Here is a 17,778-nt window from a genome sequence, read left to right as displayed (position 1 = left end):
ATTCATTAATATCACTATTTCTTTACTACCTTCACCTACAACCACATAAATTAATATTTATTGAAATATAAGAATTTATTTAAAAAATAATTATATAATAGATATATTTAATAAACTCCGGTATCAAGAGATATATATTTTATTCGGTCTAATGCTCAAATATTGTTTACATATTCTATCCATGAAACTGTGTACCCAAGAATGGGCGTTATAACCTAACAACATGCTGCCTCACCCTTATATCACACTCACAAGTCATTGTTTAAACTTTTTTTTATATTATTATTATTATTATTATTATTGAGAACAACACACGATAAAACGTACATCTGTTGTGTAACGAAATATATATATATATATATATATATATATATATATATATATATATATATATATATATATATATATATATATATATATTAAAGTTTGTAATAACTATTGGCTATAACATCCTAAAATAGCGGTCCAAAATGTACTATTCAGTGAAAATTACATGATTATATCAAAATGAAACAAAAAAATCTTACGACAGTATTAAGAGAACTTCTACAAATGACATATAAATAATTACATAATATCATAACTATAGATATGAAACTTTACACTTGTTTGTAACATTTAACCACTAGTGCAGAAGAGAATATTTGCCGCGGTTATTTTGAATCTTTGACCTCGGTTTAAGACCCGAGACATATATTGTCGAGGTAAAAAAGGTTACTTTTCTGCCTCGGTTCACACCTGAGACATATTTAATCATTATTGTCTCGGTTCTAGAATAACTGAGGCCTAATGTAGGCATTAAAAAAAAAATTAAAACACCCATGCACCCAAAGCAACGCAGTGGCCATTTCGAAATCTTTTTTCCCATTACCATTTCAAAAGCAGACACCACAAACATTAGCCTTCACCATTGGAACCTCGTCATCAAATAACGCCCTAATCGAAAGCTTTGTCACCATCACTCAACACAAGCTTCGTTCGATTTCGCATAAAAGAGAAACTCAGAGAAAACACAAAACAGGACCAATCTAAAATCACTTCTTCAAAAACCCTAAAATGGTGAAATGAGATGGTGTGGTTGGGTCTCACTGGAAATGGCAGCAGCGACCCAAGGCTGTCACTGCCAACAGCAAGAAAAACCAGTCTTGCCACCGTCGCGAGGAACCATCACCGGACCTGATTGAGCCTGAGGACCTAAAACGCGAGCCCTAAGTCGTAGAACCAGATCGTCGCTGACTTGAAACCCCTATGCGTAACAGATTGGCACCGCTGTGACGATGGAGACGAAAACCTTTGACGAAGCCATCGCGAATCGCGCACCACTGGAGGAGCCACCATCGACGCAGGCCACCGCAGCCAAAACTAGAACCTGCAGGAAAACCTAGAACTAGATCGTCGTTGACTCGAAACCCCTACACGTAACAGATCGACGCCGCTGTGACGATGGAGACGAAAACCTTTGACGAAGCCATCGCGAATCGCGCACCGCTGGAGGAACCACCATCGACGCAGGCCACCGCAGCCAAAAACAGAACCTGCAGGAAAACCCAGAACCAGCAGAGGAAAAATGGTTTGACGGTGTCGCGAAACCAAGCCGCCACGACGGTCATGATGCTCGTCGGAGACGCGTGCGAACCACCACTGAAAACCATCATCAGCGTCACAGACACCTCGTCACCAGGAACCATGAATGCGAGAACGATTCTTATCCCGCTTTTGCGTGTGCTGGGTCTGATTTTGAAGAGGGGTTTTTTATTTATTTGACCTAACTCTTATGCCTCGGTGCAAATCAAACGAAGTAGATAAGAAGTATACGCCTCAGGTATTGGACAACCGAGGTAGAACTTTTTCATTCAAATGAAAATTTAAAAATTGCGGGAGATTTGAAAATTCTAGCCGGCATTAGGCCTCGGGTTTGTGTGAACCGAGGCAGAATGTGGATTTTTTCCTCGGGTATTATAATAACCGAGGCATAAAGGCTGAGTTAGAAAGTCAAAACTGTACTAGTGAACGTACTATAATAACTCAACGCTTCTCCTCTTTAAATTCTACATTATCCTATGATCTCATGAAATTCACGGTCATCATAGATAAATAACACTAACACATAAACAAACATAATAAGTTAGAGAGGATTAAAAACTTATAAATTTTAAATAAAAAGATAATATTTTAAAATTTTTTAATATAACGACACACCATACAGTTACACCACCAAACCTCCCACCAAAACTCATCAAGTAGAAACAAACATGTAAAACTACACACTTGACCTCTGAAGGATCGATATATTATTAGTATTATGAGATCATGCACCTGTCAAAATCCGTCGGTAATGGTCAAAATTCGTCATTAAATCAACAGTACCAACGAATTATCGACCGTCAAAAATCTGTCTACATACTTGACCTCTGAAAGACTGATGTAATATTAGTGTTATGAGATCATGCACCTGTCAAAATCTGTCAATAATGGTCAAAATTCCTCGTTAAATCAACAATACTGAGGGATTATCGACGGTCAAAAATCCGGCACCTGTCAAAATCCGTCGGTAATGGTCAAAATTCCTCGTTAAATCAACAATACTGACGGATTATCGATGGTCAAAAATCTGTCTACATACTCGACCTCTGAAAGACCGATGTAATATTAGTGTTATGAGATCATGCACCTGTCAGTTGATAATGGTCAAAATTTCTCGTTAAATCAACAATACTGACGGATTATCAACAGTATGCACCTATCAAAATCTGTCGGTAATGGTCAAAATTCCTCGTTAAATCAACAATACTGACGGATTATTGACGGTGTCGGTAATGGTCAAAATTCCTAGTTAAATCAACAATACTGACGGATTATCGACGGTCATAAATTCTTCGTTAAATCAACAATAATGACGGATTATCGACGGTCAAAAATTCTTCTTCTTCTTCTTCTTCTCCTTCTTCTTCTTCTTCTTCTTCTTGGTTGAAGTAAACACTGCTCTTGCAAGAAGTCCCGCCGCGCCGCGTCGCGTGACAACTTCACCAGGAGCAAACACACACAATCGTCCATGGGTGCAGACGCGAAAACTAGAAAATTCTTTCTCGTGCAATGGGACAGATCAGACGTAAATTTACGTTTAATGGGACAAATCATACATAAATTTGGGTCTGACTATAGGGCATCAGACGTAAATTTATGTGCGACGCGTGCTATTAGATGTAAAAAACTAGATTTACGTCTGACCTTAGGGCGCCATACGTAAGCAATTGATAACTTATTTACAAGTTTGCCATTAATCATTTTTTATGTCTAATTCTAGCGGGCCAGACGTAAAATCATAGACATAAAATGTCTATTTTGTGTTAGTGGATGTAGATTTATTGAGTACTCAATAGACCATAAAAATTTATCAAGGACTAAATTGAAAGTTTTTAAATTTATTAGGGTCTAAAACATAAAATAAGCCTTATTATTATTATTATTATTATTATTATTATTATTATTATTATTATTATTGTTGTTGTTGTTGTTGTTGTTGTTGTTGTTGTTGTTGTTGTTGTTGTTGTTGTTGTTGTGACTACTAAATAAGTAAAATGAGTTAATATAAGTTTGAACTCCCACATCGGATGGAAGTGATTAAATTAACAAGTATATAAGTAAAATAGCACATCAAATCTCATAGGGAGGAAATTGTTATAATTTAATATGAGTTTAAAGTCTCACATCGGGTGGAAGTGGTTGAGATAACTATTATATAATTAAAATGACACATCAATCTCACGAAGAGGAGATTCTTATCATTTGATAAGAGTTTGAAGTCCCACATCGGATGAAAGTGATTTGCATGGAGATTGTTGTCATTTGATATGAGTTTGAAGTTCCACATCTGGTGAAAGTGATTCACATGACTAATATATAAGTAAAAACACACATGAAACCTATTGAGGACAAAAATGAGTAGTTGGGTCATGGTTATAGATTATGTGTTGGGGTAAGGTAGGCTAGAGTTAGAGTTAGAGTTGGGTTGGGACTAAGGATAAAAAGACTCATCATTACCTTATAAGGAAGAATATATACGTATTTAGTATTAGTTTGAAGTCTTTGTTATTTATTATATTATTATTATTATTACTTCTATTAATTTTATTATTTTTTTTGCTTTTTTATTATTATTATTATTATGATTATTGTTTTATTATTGTTATTATTATAATAATATTATTATTTTTTTCTTCTTATTATTATTTATATTATCATTACCATTAATAATATTATATTTTTATGATTTTAATAATTTTTGTTATTAATGTTATTATATGTATAATTGTTATCAATTTTTATTAGAGTTAATATTATTATTATTATTATTATTATACACTTATAAAATAAAAAATTCATAAAACTATAAAATATAAAATTATATAATCATAAATTATAAAATTAAAAATTATAGAATTTTAAAATAATAAAATGATATGCAGTGACAACTCATCAAGGTAACATAGCAAGATATACGTTTGTATTAAGATCAAAATTCTGATGTAATGAATGACTAACCATTTCACATCTATGTCTAACATGCAAAATCTATTAGTTGTTCTATCCTAATCACATTTTCCAAACTATCTTACAATCAACTGGTACTCCAACATATGCATCTAATCAATTGATGTAGTTAAGAAAAATTATAGAACACAAGAGTTATGGAAATGAATTATATTGAATAGTAAAATTCACAAAATGTTATGAATACATTACATTCAACCCCTGTGAATAAGGGAGTTAGCTACTCCTTAACATTCTGAATACTAGAATAAGAATAAAGCTGAATACCCTCAGCCTTCAGAATGTGCCTCTATCTTCCTTCCTTTAGGTCAAGTGTTTTTCTCCCAAAAAAAATTATTTTTCCCTCTCTCCCCTGAAAGGAAGGTTCCCCAAAAGAGGTGTTCTTTTTTACCTCTACCAAGGTCCTTATTTATAGATATTTTGAAACTCACATCTCGCTGGCGACTTCACTCGTTGGACAAGTTAGACACAATTCGTTAAACGAGTGACTCGAATTGGACTTGGCCTTCAACTTTATACTTGATCTTGTACTAGAGTAACCAACATTATCCATATTTTTTCTTGCTGATAACTTTGATAATTTTGTTGATAATCTTCTTAATTTCTTTGATCTTTCAACTTATTTGAAAAATATAAAATTTTGTAAACCAAATACTTGTCTTTTTCAATTTTATAAAATAAAACCTTAATTATCTAAAAATAAATAATAAAAATACCAATAAAAGATAAATAAATAAACAAAATAAAATATAGGATAATGCCAATCATCACTAACTCAGTCGAATTCGGTCCAATTCCGACCGAGATCGACTCGTTCAAATTCAGTCAAATTTTGGCCGACTCGATTCGGTTGCAGTGAGCCAAATTTCCCATAGGTCTGACTAGTTTGAATTTCAATCTGAATCGACTCGGTTGAATTTCAATCTGGACCTACTCGACTCGACTTAATATGACTAATATTACTCATTAAGCTTCGTAATATACAACATTAGCTCATTAGTTTGTTAGTACAACTTTCACATTATTTCAAGCAAATAGCTTTGCAAATGAAATAAAACATTTTAAAAAAGACGCATAAGTGCTGCATGGAAACACTTGTATACTACATTCTGCATAACTTCTTTTATCTAAATGGTCAACCACACTAGCCATTTCTTTAACGAAATATTGAGCGGTTTTGTGATTTATGTTTAGTTTGATTTTGATGGAACTACATATTAAGAACTGAAATACAAGACTATATCTTGAAAATCTTTATTACTTTACAGCCGACACTCTCCTTATTTATTTAGTCTCTTATACACCATGCCAAACCTATCAGATTTGATTAAAAAAGTTAAACAAACAACGTGAAAAACTACCAAGCCTTGTTCGTTCAATGACTAAGGGATGTATAGAACAATTCTCTCCACGAAAGCTAGATAGATGAAGTGACAAATTCTACTTTAAATAGAATATTTGTGTCTTACATTTTTCTGGGATAATGAGAAAGTATTGATTTCTTCGTAGACAACAAGAGCATTCTATATCATTCACAACCAGTTATAATAGCTTATAAACAAGAAACGAAAGCTAAGTCAAGTTTGACATCTCAATCTCTATAAACTTTAATAGTTGATAACTGGTGAACATTTCAAAGTGAAATACTAAAATCCCATCTTTTGTAGCAAGCAATGAGTGTTGGGTTGTTGATGACATTACCACCACATCTTCTTTTGAGCATTCGAAATCCATCATGATCACGTTGAATTTCATATCAGAACTTCAATTGTCCTCAAGTTACAAAATTTAAATACTAATTTCCCGTAGACAACAACATCCACCGCTGCAATGATAAGAGTGATTGAATATATCCAGCAACTCAAAAAGGTTGAGATAATACCATGACAACAGTGCACAAAACTTCTACCAAGTTACTCTAAATTCACTTTTAATAAAATCACATTAATTGATGTTAACTTGGTTCTTTTGTTGGCCTCCATTTGGAAATCTCATCAATTTAAAGATTGGATTTACTTTTTCAAATTTGAACTTCATGCAAGTTACTTTTCCACTAGACTCTCGATCAAATATCAAATTACTTCTATTTCAATATAATTAAGAAGAAAATGACAAAGACAAAAACTTACAATTTAGCAATTGAAGATATCTCAATTTAGTAATATTCTATAATTTATTTACACTTAACTGTGGCCTCACTAGTGCAGAGAAGGGAAATGACAGCCGTTATTTCCAGCTTTTGGTTTCCGGTCCTCAATCGCTGCATATACGACCGAGGTAAAAAGCTAGTATTTTATGTCTCGGGTATAACCCGAGGCATATTTAATATTTACTGCCTCAGTTTTCGCACAACCGAGGCCTAATGAGTATCAGAAATTCATAAAATAAAAAAATTTAATATACTTTCTGCCTCGGGTCTGTTTTAACCGCGACAGAAAGTTAACTTTACTGCCTCGGTTCTGGTCTAACCGAGGCATATGGCCATTTAAAAAAAAAATTAAAAATTCGAATAGTCTTCTACCTCGGTTTTGGTTACAACCGAGGTATAAAGGTTTTTTTTTTTTTTTTAAATTCTGGTCCTATTTCATTCAAATCTAGCACATTTAACCTGCAAATTTTGAACCAGAAAACCAGAACCAGTCAGAAACAATATCATATTACAATTGATGGACTCATTACAATACTTAAATACTATTCAAATCGTAGCACTCATTACAATATCATATGCTTTCATAAACAAATATACTAAGTACTATTGTACATTTGAATAATATACTTTGCCAAAGCTATCCTTAAATATTTGATGGACTTGACGGGGATTGATGTACTGGTACCAAATCTCTGCACACAAGAGAATAATTTAAATTAGTATATAAACTAAGACAAAATTGCATATAAGTATTTCATATAGTGAAATTATTACCGTTTCCCAACCACTTGTGATACGAGCACGTACAATGGTTGATATCCATTGCATTACATAGTAACTGCACTCATATGAGCCGGTTTGTAAATTACACTACAATGAATGCACATTTATAAGTAATTGATGAAGAAAAGAAATTGAATAATTATAATACTGTAGACCAAAATAGCAAACCTTGATGCTCGACCATGCTAGCCTTTTTGTCATAGTAGTTGATTTCCCTAACAACATGCTATGTGCAGCGATTGAACTATGAAAAAGGTAAGGTGTTAAGATACAATTATATAAGAAAGAAAGTTCATAAAATTGAGGTTGAACCAACATACAACGGAGTCTCTAAATCAGTAGAGATTGTCTCATACACGTGCGCTTGGGCAAGAGCTTCAGCGCCAACATCACGGATCATGTCCTCTAATTTGTCTTCTTCACGTTGATCTTCCATGATGGAATCCACAAAATTTTCAGTTCGGGAGACAGTTGGGAAGTCTATTAATTCGCCATGCCATGTCCATATTGTATAACTTGGAAGGAAACCATCGCATATAAGATGTTCCCTAATTGCAGTTGCATTCAACTTTCTCGCATTCAAACAGTTCACACAAGGACATCTAAACTTCACTTCATCATCACTTCTACCTTCATAACGTTGCGTAAATTGTATAAATTCTTCTACTCCTTTCTCATATTCAACACTGATGTGTGGCAAGTAAATCCAGTCTCGATCCATACGTTTATATACTGAAATTGTGTGAACAATTTCAGTAAACAATTTTAGTAATCTTTAAATGAATGATCACCTCACTTTTGTATTTAAGGTGTGACCCTATCCCATTCAAGAAGATTCATTTCTTCTAGTTTATTGGTACATATTAATTTTAAAACACATATCTTAAATTTCACGAAATTTTGCTAGCATTTCGCATTGGTCTTCAGATTACACGAAATGAAAGTGATTATTAACCACATTCAAATATGCACCCAAAGATCAATACAAAACACAATTGACAAATATTCATGAATATTGAGATATGTATATTAAAATAGACATGCACTAATAAACTATTAAAAAGTGATTAATCTTCTTAAACTGTCCAACCAGAATATTCAAGATTGAATACATTTAAATTATTAGTATTGTCTCCTTTTAAAAAAAAAATACATATTCTTTAAAAAAATACTTGAAGACAAGTAAATAATTTCCGTATTCAATCTCAAACGGGAAACTATGGCTAACTCCATGCAACGACAATTTGAGATCAAACAAAATAAATTGATTTACTTTAAAATATAAATAAATAAACATACTAAATAAACAATATACTAAACAATTATAAGCTCATGATAAAATTAAGAACCTGGAGCGTGAGACGTGAGTAGCAACAGAGGAGAATCAATCGTACCCACAGTCGAACAACAAGGGTAGTACGTGAACACTGTCAAAAGTTTAAAATAAATTCTCATGAAATTGATACACACTAACTCCTAGGATCCAAATTATCTCCTAGTACAAACAATCCAAACTTTCTTCCATATTTTTAATAATCTCAAATTCAAGATTGAAAATATAAGAACATACAAACAATCCAAAAAATTAAATCCAGGCAAATCCAAAAACAATCCAAATTGTAAAAATAAACATACCAAGGAGCGGGGGATTGAATGGAGGCAATGGCAGTGGCACCGGAAGAACCTCCTCGAGGTGCGTGCAGTGGCGGTGCAGGCAGACTAAACAAAATCGCAGTGGATGTTGGTGATGGTTGCTCGAAGAACACGCAGCGGCTCCGGTGGCAGTGCACGGCTTCTTGACGGTGCAACGACGGTGGTGGTTGGTCTAAGAAGAAGAAGAAGTTGCGGCGTTGCGGGGCAGGCGACGAAACGATAGCCTGAAGCGTCAGAGGTGTGCAGGATGGTGGGAGCTGTGCTTCAGAGGTGTGCGAGACGCTGGGAGCTGTGCGGGATGGTGGCGCAGAGCTGCGTTGGTCGTCGGAGAAGGGTGGTGCGGTGTGGTGCAGGCGACGAAATGCTGGCCTGGAGCGTCGAAGGTGTGCGGGACGGTGGGAGCTGTGCGGGACGGTGGTGCTGGTCGTCGGAGAAGATGAAGGCTGGCCGGAGAAGGTGAAGGCTCACAGAAGAAATCAGAGAAGATGAAGGTCGTTGCACAATGAAGAAATTGGGGTTTTTTAACCCTACAAAGGGATACTGCCTCGGTTATTCGAAACCGAGGCATATTGTATCCTTACTGCCTCGGGTAGGCGCTGGACCGAGGCATATTGTCTCACTACTGTGTCGGTTATTAGAGAACCGAGGCATATTGCTTCAGTAAAAAAATTCAAATTATGGGTCAACGCAGTGGTCAAAATTTTTACATGTCTCTACTGCCTCGGTTAAAAGAGAACTGAGACATATTGCTTCAGTAAAAAAAATAAATAAATTAAATTATGGGTCAACGCGTGGAGTCAAAATTTTTTTTAGCCATATGCCTCGGTTAGTATGACAACCGAGGCATAAATGATGAATGTAATTACAAAACTGTCACCGCGTGCTTATATGCAGCGGGTCCGCAGGAACCGAGACATATACTGCTATGTAAAAGCTCTAAAATGCACTAGTGCCTGTCTTTCAGAACTTTCACTAATTATTCATTTGTGTTTTTTTATCAGTTTATTTGTGCGCTTTAACTCGGTCATTAATAGCAAATTAATGAAACAGGAAGTATTTTAACCTTCACACCAAAACCAAGCCCGAAAATTAAATTTTGGATCTCTTCATTTTTGTACATTGCTGCTTCATCCCTCCTTTCAATATTCAGAATCTTACCCCTCGGAGGGAGAATGACCTGCATCAAATATGCTCTGATAAATAGATGCACTTACATAACTCTAAATAATTTTTTTATACACAATGAAGTCCAATCTAACAAAGTGCTCCACATGTCAGTAAACAGAATTCAAGTGATTAGAAGAAGTAGAAAAATAAGCATTAGTAGTATGAAAACAACATTCTCAATTTAATATTTCCACTCATCACAACATTACCTTAGTTATAATGTTTTCTTATACTCAAAAGGTAACATAAAGCTTTAATGACAACAACAAAAGCCTTATTCTACTGTGTGAACTTTGCTACATAAATCACCATGAGATCTGTTTCCTAACACTGCCCATAGACATAACAAAACCAATGAGTGTGTTCATCTGTCACTGCCTAAGAACTCAATCTTTTAGGCAAGGTTATCAAATTGAGATTTCAGTTATAAATCACCAAGCAAATTTTTGAATCATGAATCATAATTTGAATGCAGTAGTAAGATTCAAAAGCAACTGAAATTTACTTTTAAATACATCACATAGATAATATACCGTATCCACGGTAAACATATTAAACTAGACATAAATTAAACAAAGCAAGGGAAAATCTTACAAAACAAAATTATTTTAGCTATATGAGTTTGTGAAGCCTTTATTTTAAAAGAATGAAAATGAAACAACTAAATAGCTAAATGGTGTATGTGCATTGAATGAATAAGTGATTAATAAAGTAGTGGAATAATCAAATACGAGAAGTTCATTAATATTCCTCCAATTCTCTTCTTTCAATGGAAACATGTATATTTTACCTAGAAGCGCCTGTTATGTCGTTGCTTAGCACTTCCTCCAGCTGAATCACCTTTAACTATAAAGATTTCTGCAATATAATGGCAAAGAACGTTCAATTCAAAGCACATTGTCCCCTCATCAAAAAGATTTGCAAAGACATAAGGTAACATGAATCAGATCCACGTACAAAAAACTTTAGAATCAGAATACAATATTTACTTGAATAATAGAATTATATAGGCCTATAATCTTTGATTTAGATGAGAGAATATCCTCTAATTATGTATAATAAGTCTCTTATTTTTCAAGGTTTCTCAACCACAGCCACAACTTTAGTGACTTTTTCGACAACATTCTGACAGCTACCCACATAGTTCAATTTTAAATATTTTGCCACATCCATTGATGCTTTTTTTACATTCTACATGGTTATCTTCCAAAATTGGAATCAACTCAAGTTATAGGTAAAATTGGAAACAGATGTGTTACATGTGATCAATATAAAAAGCTTCATCAAACATTTCAAGACGACAACTTTGCATATGCATGTAAATTTTACTAAGAATAAAAATTTTGAACCACACCCGATCAATTCAATTTAGGATACCCACCTCACCCAACTCCATTTGGATTTTCTACCAAATGTCAAAATTTGAAGTACTAGTCCAACTCAAAATTAAATTTTGATAGAAAAATAAATTTGAATTTCTTAAATTTAATAAATGGCTCAAAAACCAATTGGACAAAAAAAATCATATTCCAACTAGGCCAACAAACCATCAAAAGAAACATAAATAATTCATTAGTAGTCCGAATAACAAGAGGCAACTCAAAATTTCTCATGTGAACAAAGAGAGTCAAAGTGCACTTTGACAATTCTTTTTATGACGGAACAACTAAAAATATACACATATGGAATTTGCACAGTGAACTAAGAAAATTAAAGTATGATTCATAATTCCAGGTGGAACAACTCAAAATATACCCTTATAAAACTTGCAATGTTAACCAAAAAAGCAAAGTATTATTTGACAGTTCCATTTAGGTGTAAACCTAAACCCTTTCAAAATTGGAGCCACAATTTCAACTCAGATTCTAAGAGCAAATAAAACAAATACAAAAATGCAGTACATCAATAATGAATTCTACATCAGAAATTCCAAAAAATAACTAAGACATCTGTAGCTACTATCATGGCCTCCTCCTAATCTGTAATTTCATCCTAAACTGTTGAGATGGTTCGTCTAGTGCTGGTAGTGGTGCTGCTTGACTCTCCACTTCATTCCTTGGTGGTTGAGTTGTTGGAGTTTCGGCAGTTGATGCATTCTCAGCAGTTTGGGCATCTGGTGCAGTCTCAACAGGTGTTGTAGTTCCCTCAGCAAGGTTAGCATGGTCAACATGTGGTTTAGTTTGGGCATCTAATGCAGTTTCAGTAGGTGGTGCAGTATGCTCATCCATAGGCTTATCTGGGCAATTGTTCCTGTTATGGCCAATCTGACAACATATGCTACATTTTTTTTTCTGTGACCTCCTTTGTTGATTTGTGTGTTATCCTTTCTCAACTCCCACTCTTCCAACCTTCTTTTTTTCTTGGGTCTTCTTAGTAAGATTCTCTTATGTGGTGGATGGACCTCAGGGTAGGGAGTTCTTTCCCATAAGACTTCACGATTGACTGGAAAGATGATGGATTGATATATTTCTTCGTAGGTGGATCTCCTGAACCAGATTGGTATGAAGTCCTCAGCATTGACATTGATGAAATTCATTGCTGCAATAGCATGACAGCAAGGGATAGTAGTTAGAAGCCATTTTTTGCAGCTGCAATGTTGAGCATCCACATTGACTGTGTACGTATCTCCAACCATGTATATGTGCCTCACTTCAAATAGCTTTTCCTCTGACCAGCTGCAAATATCATTACAAATATCAGTACGCAAATAAGTTGATTGTGTTAAAAAAAGACAAAAACATAACCTTGGGATCCAATATTTGGTTAACTCCTTTTCCTTATGTAGTTTGTCAAGGACCTTGGGGCAGATGTTTCCTTCAAAAGTTGTAACATTTTTTCTCTTAGTGGCCCACCTTTCCATTAAATAAACTCTGATTTCCTCAAGCATGGTGATTATGGGTTTGCCTCTAGCATCCACTATGACACTATTAAATGCTTCACTCATATTGTTGACAATTGTGTCGCATATGGCTCGACCACTAAATCTAGATTTGGACCAGAACCTAAATCAATAATAGCATCAATATTGGTATGCACATGAATCAAGTATTTGTACAAAAATATTATAGAGATAGAGATACCTTGGAGCTATAGCTATAGCAATAAGGTATCTGTAAGCATCAATATTGAGCTCTTTAATTGTTAAGATCACTCTTTCCAAAAATGTTGTGTGTGTGCTCCTAGCACTTTCCACATGAGTATCTTTATTTTTTGGCTAGAGAATATTTTTCTGAAATTTGCATATAGATGTCTCATGCAAAACCTGTGCTCAGCAGTGGGTAATAGGTCCTGAATGGCGGACACTAATCCCTGTGCAATGATTACATTATTAATATTTACAACAGTAAACAAAAATTAATAAATTGAACATAAATTAAACATACCTTTTGTTGGACAATAATAAAGGTCATTGTCCCACACACGTCAATACCTCCAAGATCACCAATAAGCAATTCCAAAAACCATGTCCAAGTTTCTTTGTTTTCAACTTCCACAACAGCATACGCTAAGGGCAGTAACTGATCATTAGAATCTCTACCCACAACACTTAACAACTCACCTTTGTATTTTCCTTTTAAAAAACAATCATCCAGACCTATGATGGGTCTACAAGAGACAAAGGAATCTTTACATGGGTCTAGAAAAACAGTTCCTACTTCCCATTTGTAATCTGCCATACTTTTTGGCATTACAAATGTCTGGAATGGACCACATCTTGTCCTTTCATCATTATTTTCTTCATCCCCAGCTGATTCACTCTCGTTATCTGACCCACTGACACTACAAGAAATATTGTTATTATCTATGCCAATATTTCGTAGGTAATCAAAATTTTTCGTAGGTAATTTGCATTTATCTACGACTTACCTACGAAGCAAATTTCGTAGGTATTATGCTGGTAGGTAATTTTATCTACGAAAATATGTTTTGTAGATAATTTACTTACGACCATTATCTACGAAATCGAAGCGTCCATAATTATCTACAAAAATATTCGTCAAAAAATTTCTCATATAGTATTCGTCAATCAATGGTAACTTATCATGCATATGATTTTGACTTCCTCTTGCTCCAAATTCATTTTCATTTTTATTCCAATAGTTTTTAGTTTGCATATCTATCATGTAAAATAATTATGTAAAATAATTGAGAGAAAACTAAGCCAAATTACCTAAAACAATATACCAAAAGATAGATCTTAGACATTTTCTATTGTTAAACTCATGCAAGTAACTATCCTATGGAACTTATCCAAATCAAGTTGAACATATTGCTCTGAATCAAATAACTACCTGGTAGGCAAGTTTGGTACGAGCAAGATCCAACGGGTAGGTACACAAAATTGAAGTTCCCCCTACAACAGGGCCTACTAAAAGATCAATACAAGGACCCGAACCACATAAACCAAAGTAATTAAAACCTCTGAAAGTAAAATAAAAATCTGAAAGTCACTTGATGAGAATAGAAATCAAGGACTTCAAGACTCTTGTAAGAGGCACAAATCAAAGAGAATAATGGACTATGTGAAGAGAATACCTAGACATCAGACATCATAGCAGCAATTGCACCAACCCAGAGATGTTTGGTGGTGTTGACGTCATTGTCTCCTTGCACCTTAACATCTGTTGGACACAAGTTCGTCATTTGGCAGTTTGGATTTGAATGACGAGTTTTGCAATCGGCAAGCTCACTCATAAAAAACACTCAACTGGAACCCTTCTCAGTTGGGGGTGAGTGTTGGATTGGGAAGAAGCGGCGGCCTGAATCTTCAAGGAATAGAGGTCAACATCCCTCCACCACTGAAGAACCTTCTAGAGCTTCGAAACAACGTCATTTGTCGACTCCTTTGTATCGTCCTAGCTCCTCTAGTGGACGTGGTTGAACGCAACCTCATATTGGGACCGTGAATCGCCGCAACCTGTGATGGCATCAACGCCTTTGGCATTATAGCGGTTGATATTGCTATTTAAGGCGGAAGATGTCGTAGCACATGGCGTATTAGCAACCACCGCGACGGCGATAGAGAGAGCAGAGCGGACACGAGAGGTTGGACCAGAGTCAGGTGTTGATGCCCTTAGCGTGGAAGGTGCGGCAGCGGAGAAGGATTAGTGCTTAGGGTTTTGATTTCGTGGTGCTTAGGTTTTTTGATTTATGGGAGAGTGAAAAATCAGGTGGGAAATACAAAATGAAAAGTAATAAAACAAGTCACAAATCTCTTAAAAAATAAATTAAAACCTCCATAATTATTGTTCGTTTAGACAATACACCGTGTCATCTTAAATAAAGTTAGAAAAAAAATTGGCGAAAATGTTAAACTCTAACCTAAAAAAGATATATTTTCAATAAAAAAATTATATAATTTTTGCCTACGAAATTTTTTCGTAGGTAATTTTTTTAAAATTATTTTTATTTATTTTTTTGGTGATAATTATTTTCTACACAAAAATTTGTAGACAAAGTTTCGTATGAAATATTTCTACTGAAACACGTTATGTTTATCTACGAAGTTTTTGTATGTAATTTATTTTTTTGTTACTCACAAACTTTAATTTTATCTATAATCATTTTTCGTAGATAAAATGAAATTATTTACGAAAAATATTTCATAGATAATTTTTCGTAGATAATAAACAATTTTCTTGTAGTGTGAGTAATTCTTCTGAATGCCATTCATCATCAGATAACTCAGTTAAATGATGTGCTCTATTTTCAAATTTACCTCTACTAGAATCATCACTTTCAGACATAGCTTCCACTTCAACATCACTAGCTACATTCAAATCCACGTCCACAAGCCTTGGACCCTCAACACTGTCCCTATTCAAACCATTGGCATCCCCAACCTCTACTTCAGCAGCCTCTTCATGGGCCTCTACTTCAGCACCCTCATCCACAACCTCTACTTCAGCAGCCTCTTCATGGGCCTCTACTTCAGCACGCTCATCCCCAACCTCTACTTCAACAGCCTCTTCAACAACCTCAACCTGCACTTCACAAACATGAACTTCCACTTCACCTTCCTCAGCCTCCATTCCTTCCACTTGACCATCCATTTCTCCAACCTGGTCCTCCTCACAACCATCAACATCAGCCTCCATTCCTCCCCCCCTCACCATCCATTTCCCCAACCTCACCATGAACTTGCTCTTCACAAACCTCAGCCTGCACTTCATAAACCTCATTTGCACCTTGAACGTCATCTTTTCCAACCTTAAGATCCATTTCCCTAACCTCTTATGCAAGAGTTGGTGCATCACAGAGGTATAAAATTTTATCTTCATCCACATTATTACCTACCTCTTCTTCATCAACACCATATACTATCTCTGCTTCATCCACACCATGAACCACGAACAAATGAACCTCACCATAACGCCTAGCAACATTAACCATATTTATAGCACCATTGTCATCTGACAATAGGTGAAACATTCTTTCGACAACATACCACATCCCCTTAATGTTAACATACCCAATCTCCTTAATTGCATTTACAACTTCAAAGTAACTCCACCTATCCGGATCACATGGCCACGTTGATTTTTTCCCATTCATATAATGCAACCCACGATTTTGTATGAAAATACCACTGTGGTGGACAACAACATCGAATGTATCATCATTCATTGCCCTAAAGTAAATTAAATGGACAAAAAAGATGTATTATTAAGCCTACTTTAACGCAATGGGGGACCACTGCTACAATCAATTAAAAATAAAGTAATGGGGACCATTACACCAGCACTGACAATCGACAAACAAACTAAAATAATACTCCACCGAACCCCACCTATAGACACAACATAAAATCATGGAAGTAATTTAGAAATCATGCAAAACATCACAACAATCTAAAAACAAACAAACCCCAAAATAGAATTACGAAAACCCTAACCCACGAGCAAACACAACCCAAAAAACCTTAAACCCACTTACCTCGTTGATGATGATGAACTGGAAAATTGAAATGAATCGAACAAATGACAAGTATTAGCCGCTTCCTCTACAAATCCGAGCTCAAGAAAGTCGAAGATGGAGAAATCGCCTCCAACGATGAAGAGCGTGACTACAATCCCATTCAAGCCCTAGTTGCACAGTTTGAAATATCTAATTACCAAATTTCCTCCAAATTCAAAAGTTAACGTTAATTAGCCACTTGTACAGTACATGTAACACACCCCAATGCAACATAATCCAAACAGTGCCATAAGTACAGTGCTATGTTACTCATTTAAACGGTATCACAAAAAGGACCAAATAAAACACGAATTGCTAAAATGATGACCATTTTAAACATTCGATAAAAATGAGGACCATCCGCAACAAACACTATGAAAATGAGGACAAAAAAGGTATTTAAGCCTTTTAAAAAAAAAAGATGAAATGATTTTGAACCTCAAAGGGTTTACGTATTTTATTAGATCTTTCCGATTATATACAAAGATCAGATTGGACCATAAAATCCGATCACAGAA

The 17,778-nt window shown here is 35.0% G+C and overlaps 2 protein-coding genes across 11 annotated transcripts; both read right to left on the bottom strand.

The window, feature by feature from the left end:
- Window positions 1–7,262: 7,262 nt before the first annotated feature.
- Window positions 7,263–8,204, bottom strand: LOC114191299. The gene is made up of 4 exons (XM_028080469.1): window positions 7,804–8,204; window positions 7,652–7,727; window positions 7,475–7,570; window positions 7,263–7,392 (listed from the first exon to the last, which is right to left on the bottom strand). Exons 1-4 carry the CDS (start codon window positions 8,202–8,204, stop codon window positions 7,297–7,299), a joined length of 669 nt encoding a protein of 222 aa, XP_027936270.1. The 3' UTR covers window positions 7,263–7,296.
- A 3,829-nt stretch (window positions 8,205–12,033) lies between these two features.
- LOC114191801 lies at window positions 12,034–15,493 on the bottom strand. Of its 10 annotated transcripts, none has more exons than XR_003606023.1 (5): window positions 14,840–15,491; window positions 14,596–14,669; window positions 13,384–13,808; window positions 13,048–13,305; window positions 12,034–12,978 (listed from the first exon to the last, which is right to left on the bottom strand). XR_003606023.1 is itself a non-coding variant. In XM_028081197.1 (3 exons), exons 2-3 carry the CDS (start codon window positions 13,245–13,247, stop codon window positions 12,492–12,494), a joined length of 687 nt encoding a protein of 228 aa, XP_027936998.1. In that variant the 5' UTR covers window positions 13,248–13,305; window positions 13,384–13,612; the 3' UTR covers window positions 12,034–12,491. The 10 variants fall into 10 exon arrangements, 1 of the variants encoding a protein (XP_027936998.1); XR_003606019.1 differs by having other exon boundaries at window positions 13,384–14,083; window positions 14,840–15,490; XR_003606021.1 differs by having other exon boundaries at window positions 13,384–14,077; window positions 14,840–15,490.
- Between the last annotated feature and the right edge of the window lie 2,285 nt (window positions 15,494–17,778).

Source organism: Vigna unguiculata, chromosome 7 (assembly GCF_004118075.2).
Source record: "Vigna unguiculata cultivar IT97K-499-35 chromosome 7, ASM411807v1, whole genome shotgun sequence".
NCBI lineage: Eukaryota > Viridiplantae > Streptophyta > Magnoliopsida > Fabales > Fabaceae > Vigna > Vigna unguiculata.
This window is presented reverse-complemented; position numbering and strand designations above follow the sequence as displayed.

Excerpts from the sequence above, each read along its gene's own strand:
- LOC114191299 (XM_028080469.1), bottom strand. The coding sequence starts at position 8,204 with ATGGATCGAGACTGGATTTACTTGCCACACATCAGTGTTGAATATGAG. Across the intron at positions 7,728-7,803 it reads ACTGATTTAGAGACTCCGTT|TTCAATCGCTGCACATAGCA; the intron begins GTATGTTGGTTC and ends CCTTTTTCATAG. Across the intron at positions 7,571-7,651 it reads TAGCATGGTCGAGCATCAAG|TGTAATTTACAAACCGGCTC; the intron begins GTTTGCTATTTT and ends CATTCATTGTAG.
- LOC114191801 (XM_028081197.1), bottom strand. The coding sequence starts at position 13,247 with ATGAGTGAAGCATTTAATAGTGTCATAGTGGATGCTAGAGGCAAACCC. Across the intron at positions 12,979-13,047 it reads ACCAAATATTGGATCCCAAG|CTGGTCAGAGGAAAAGCTAT; the intron begins GTTATGTTTTTG and ends TGATATTTGCAG.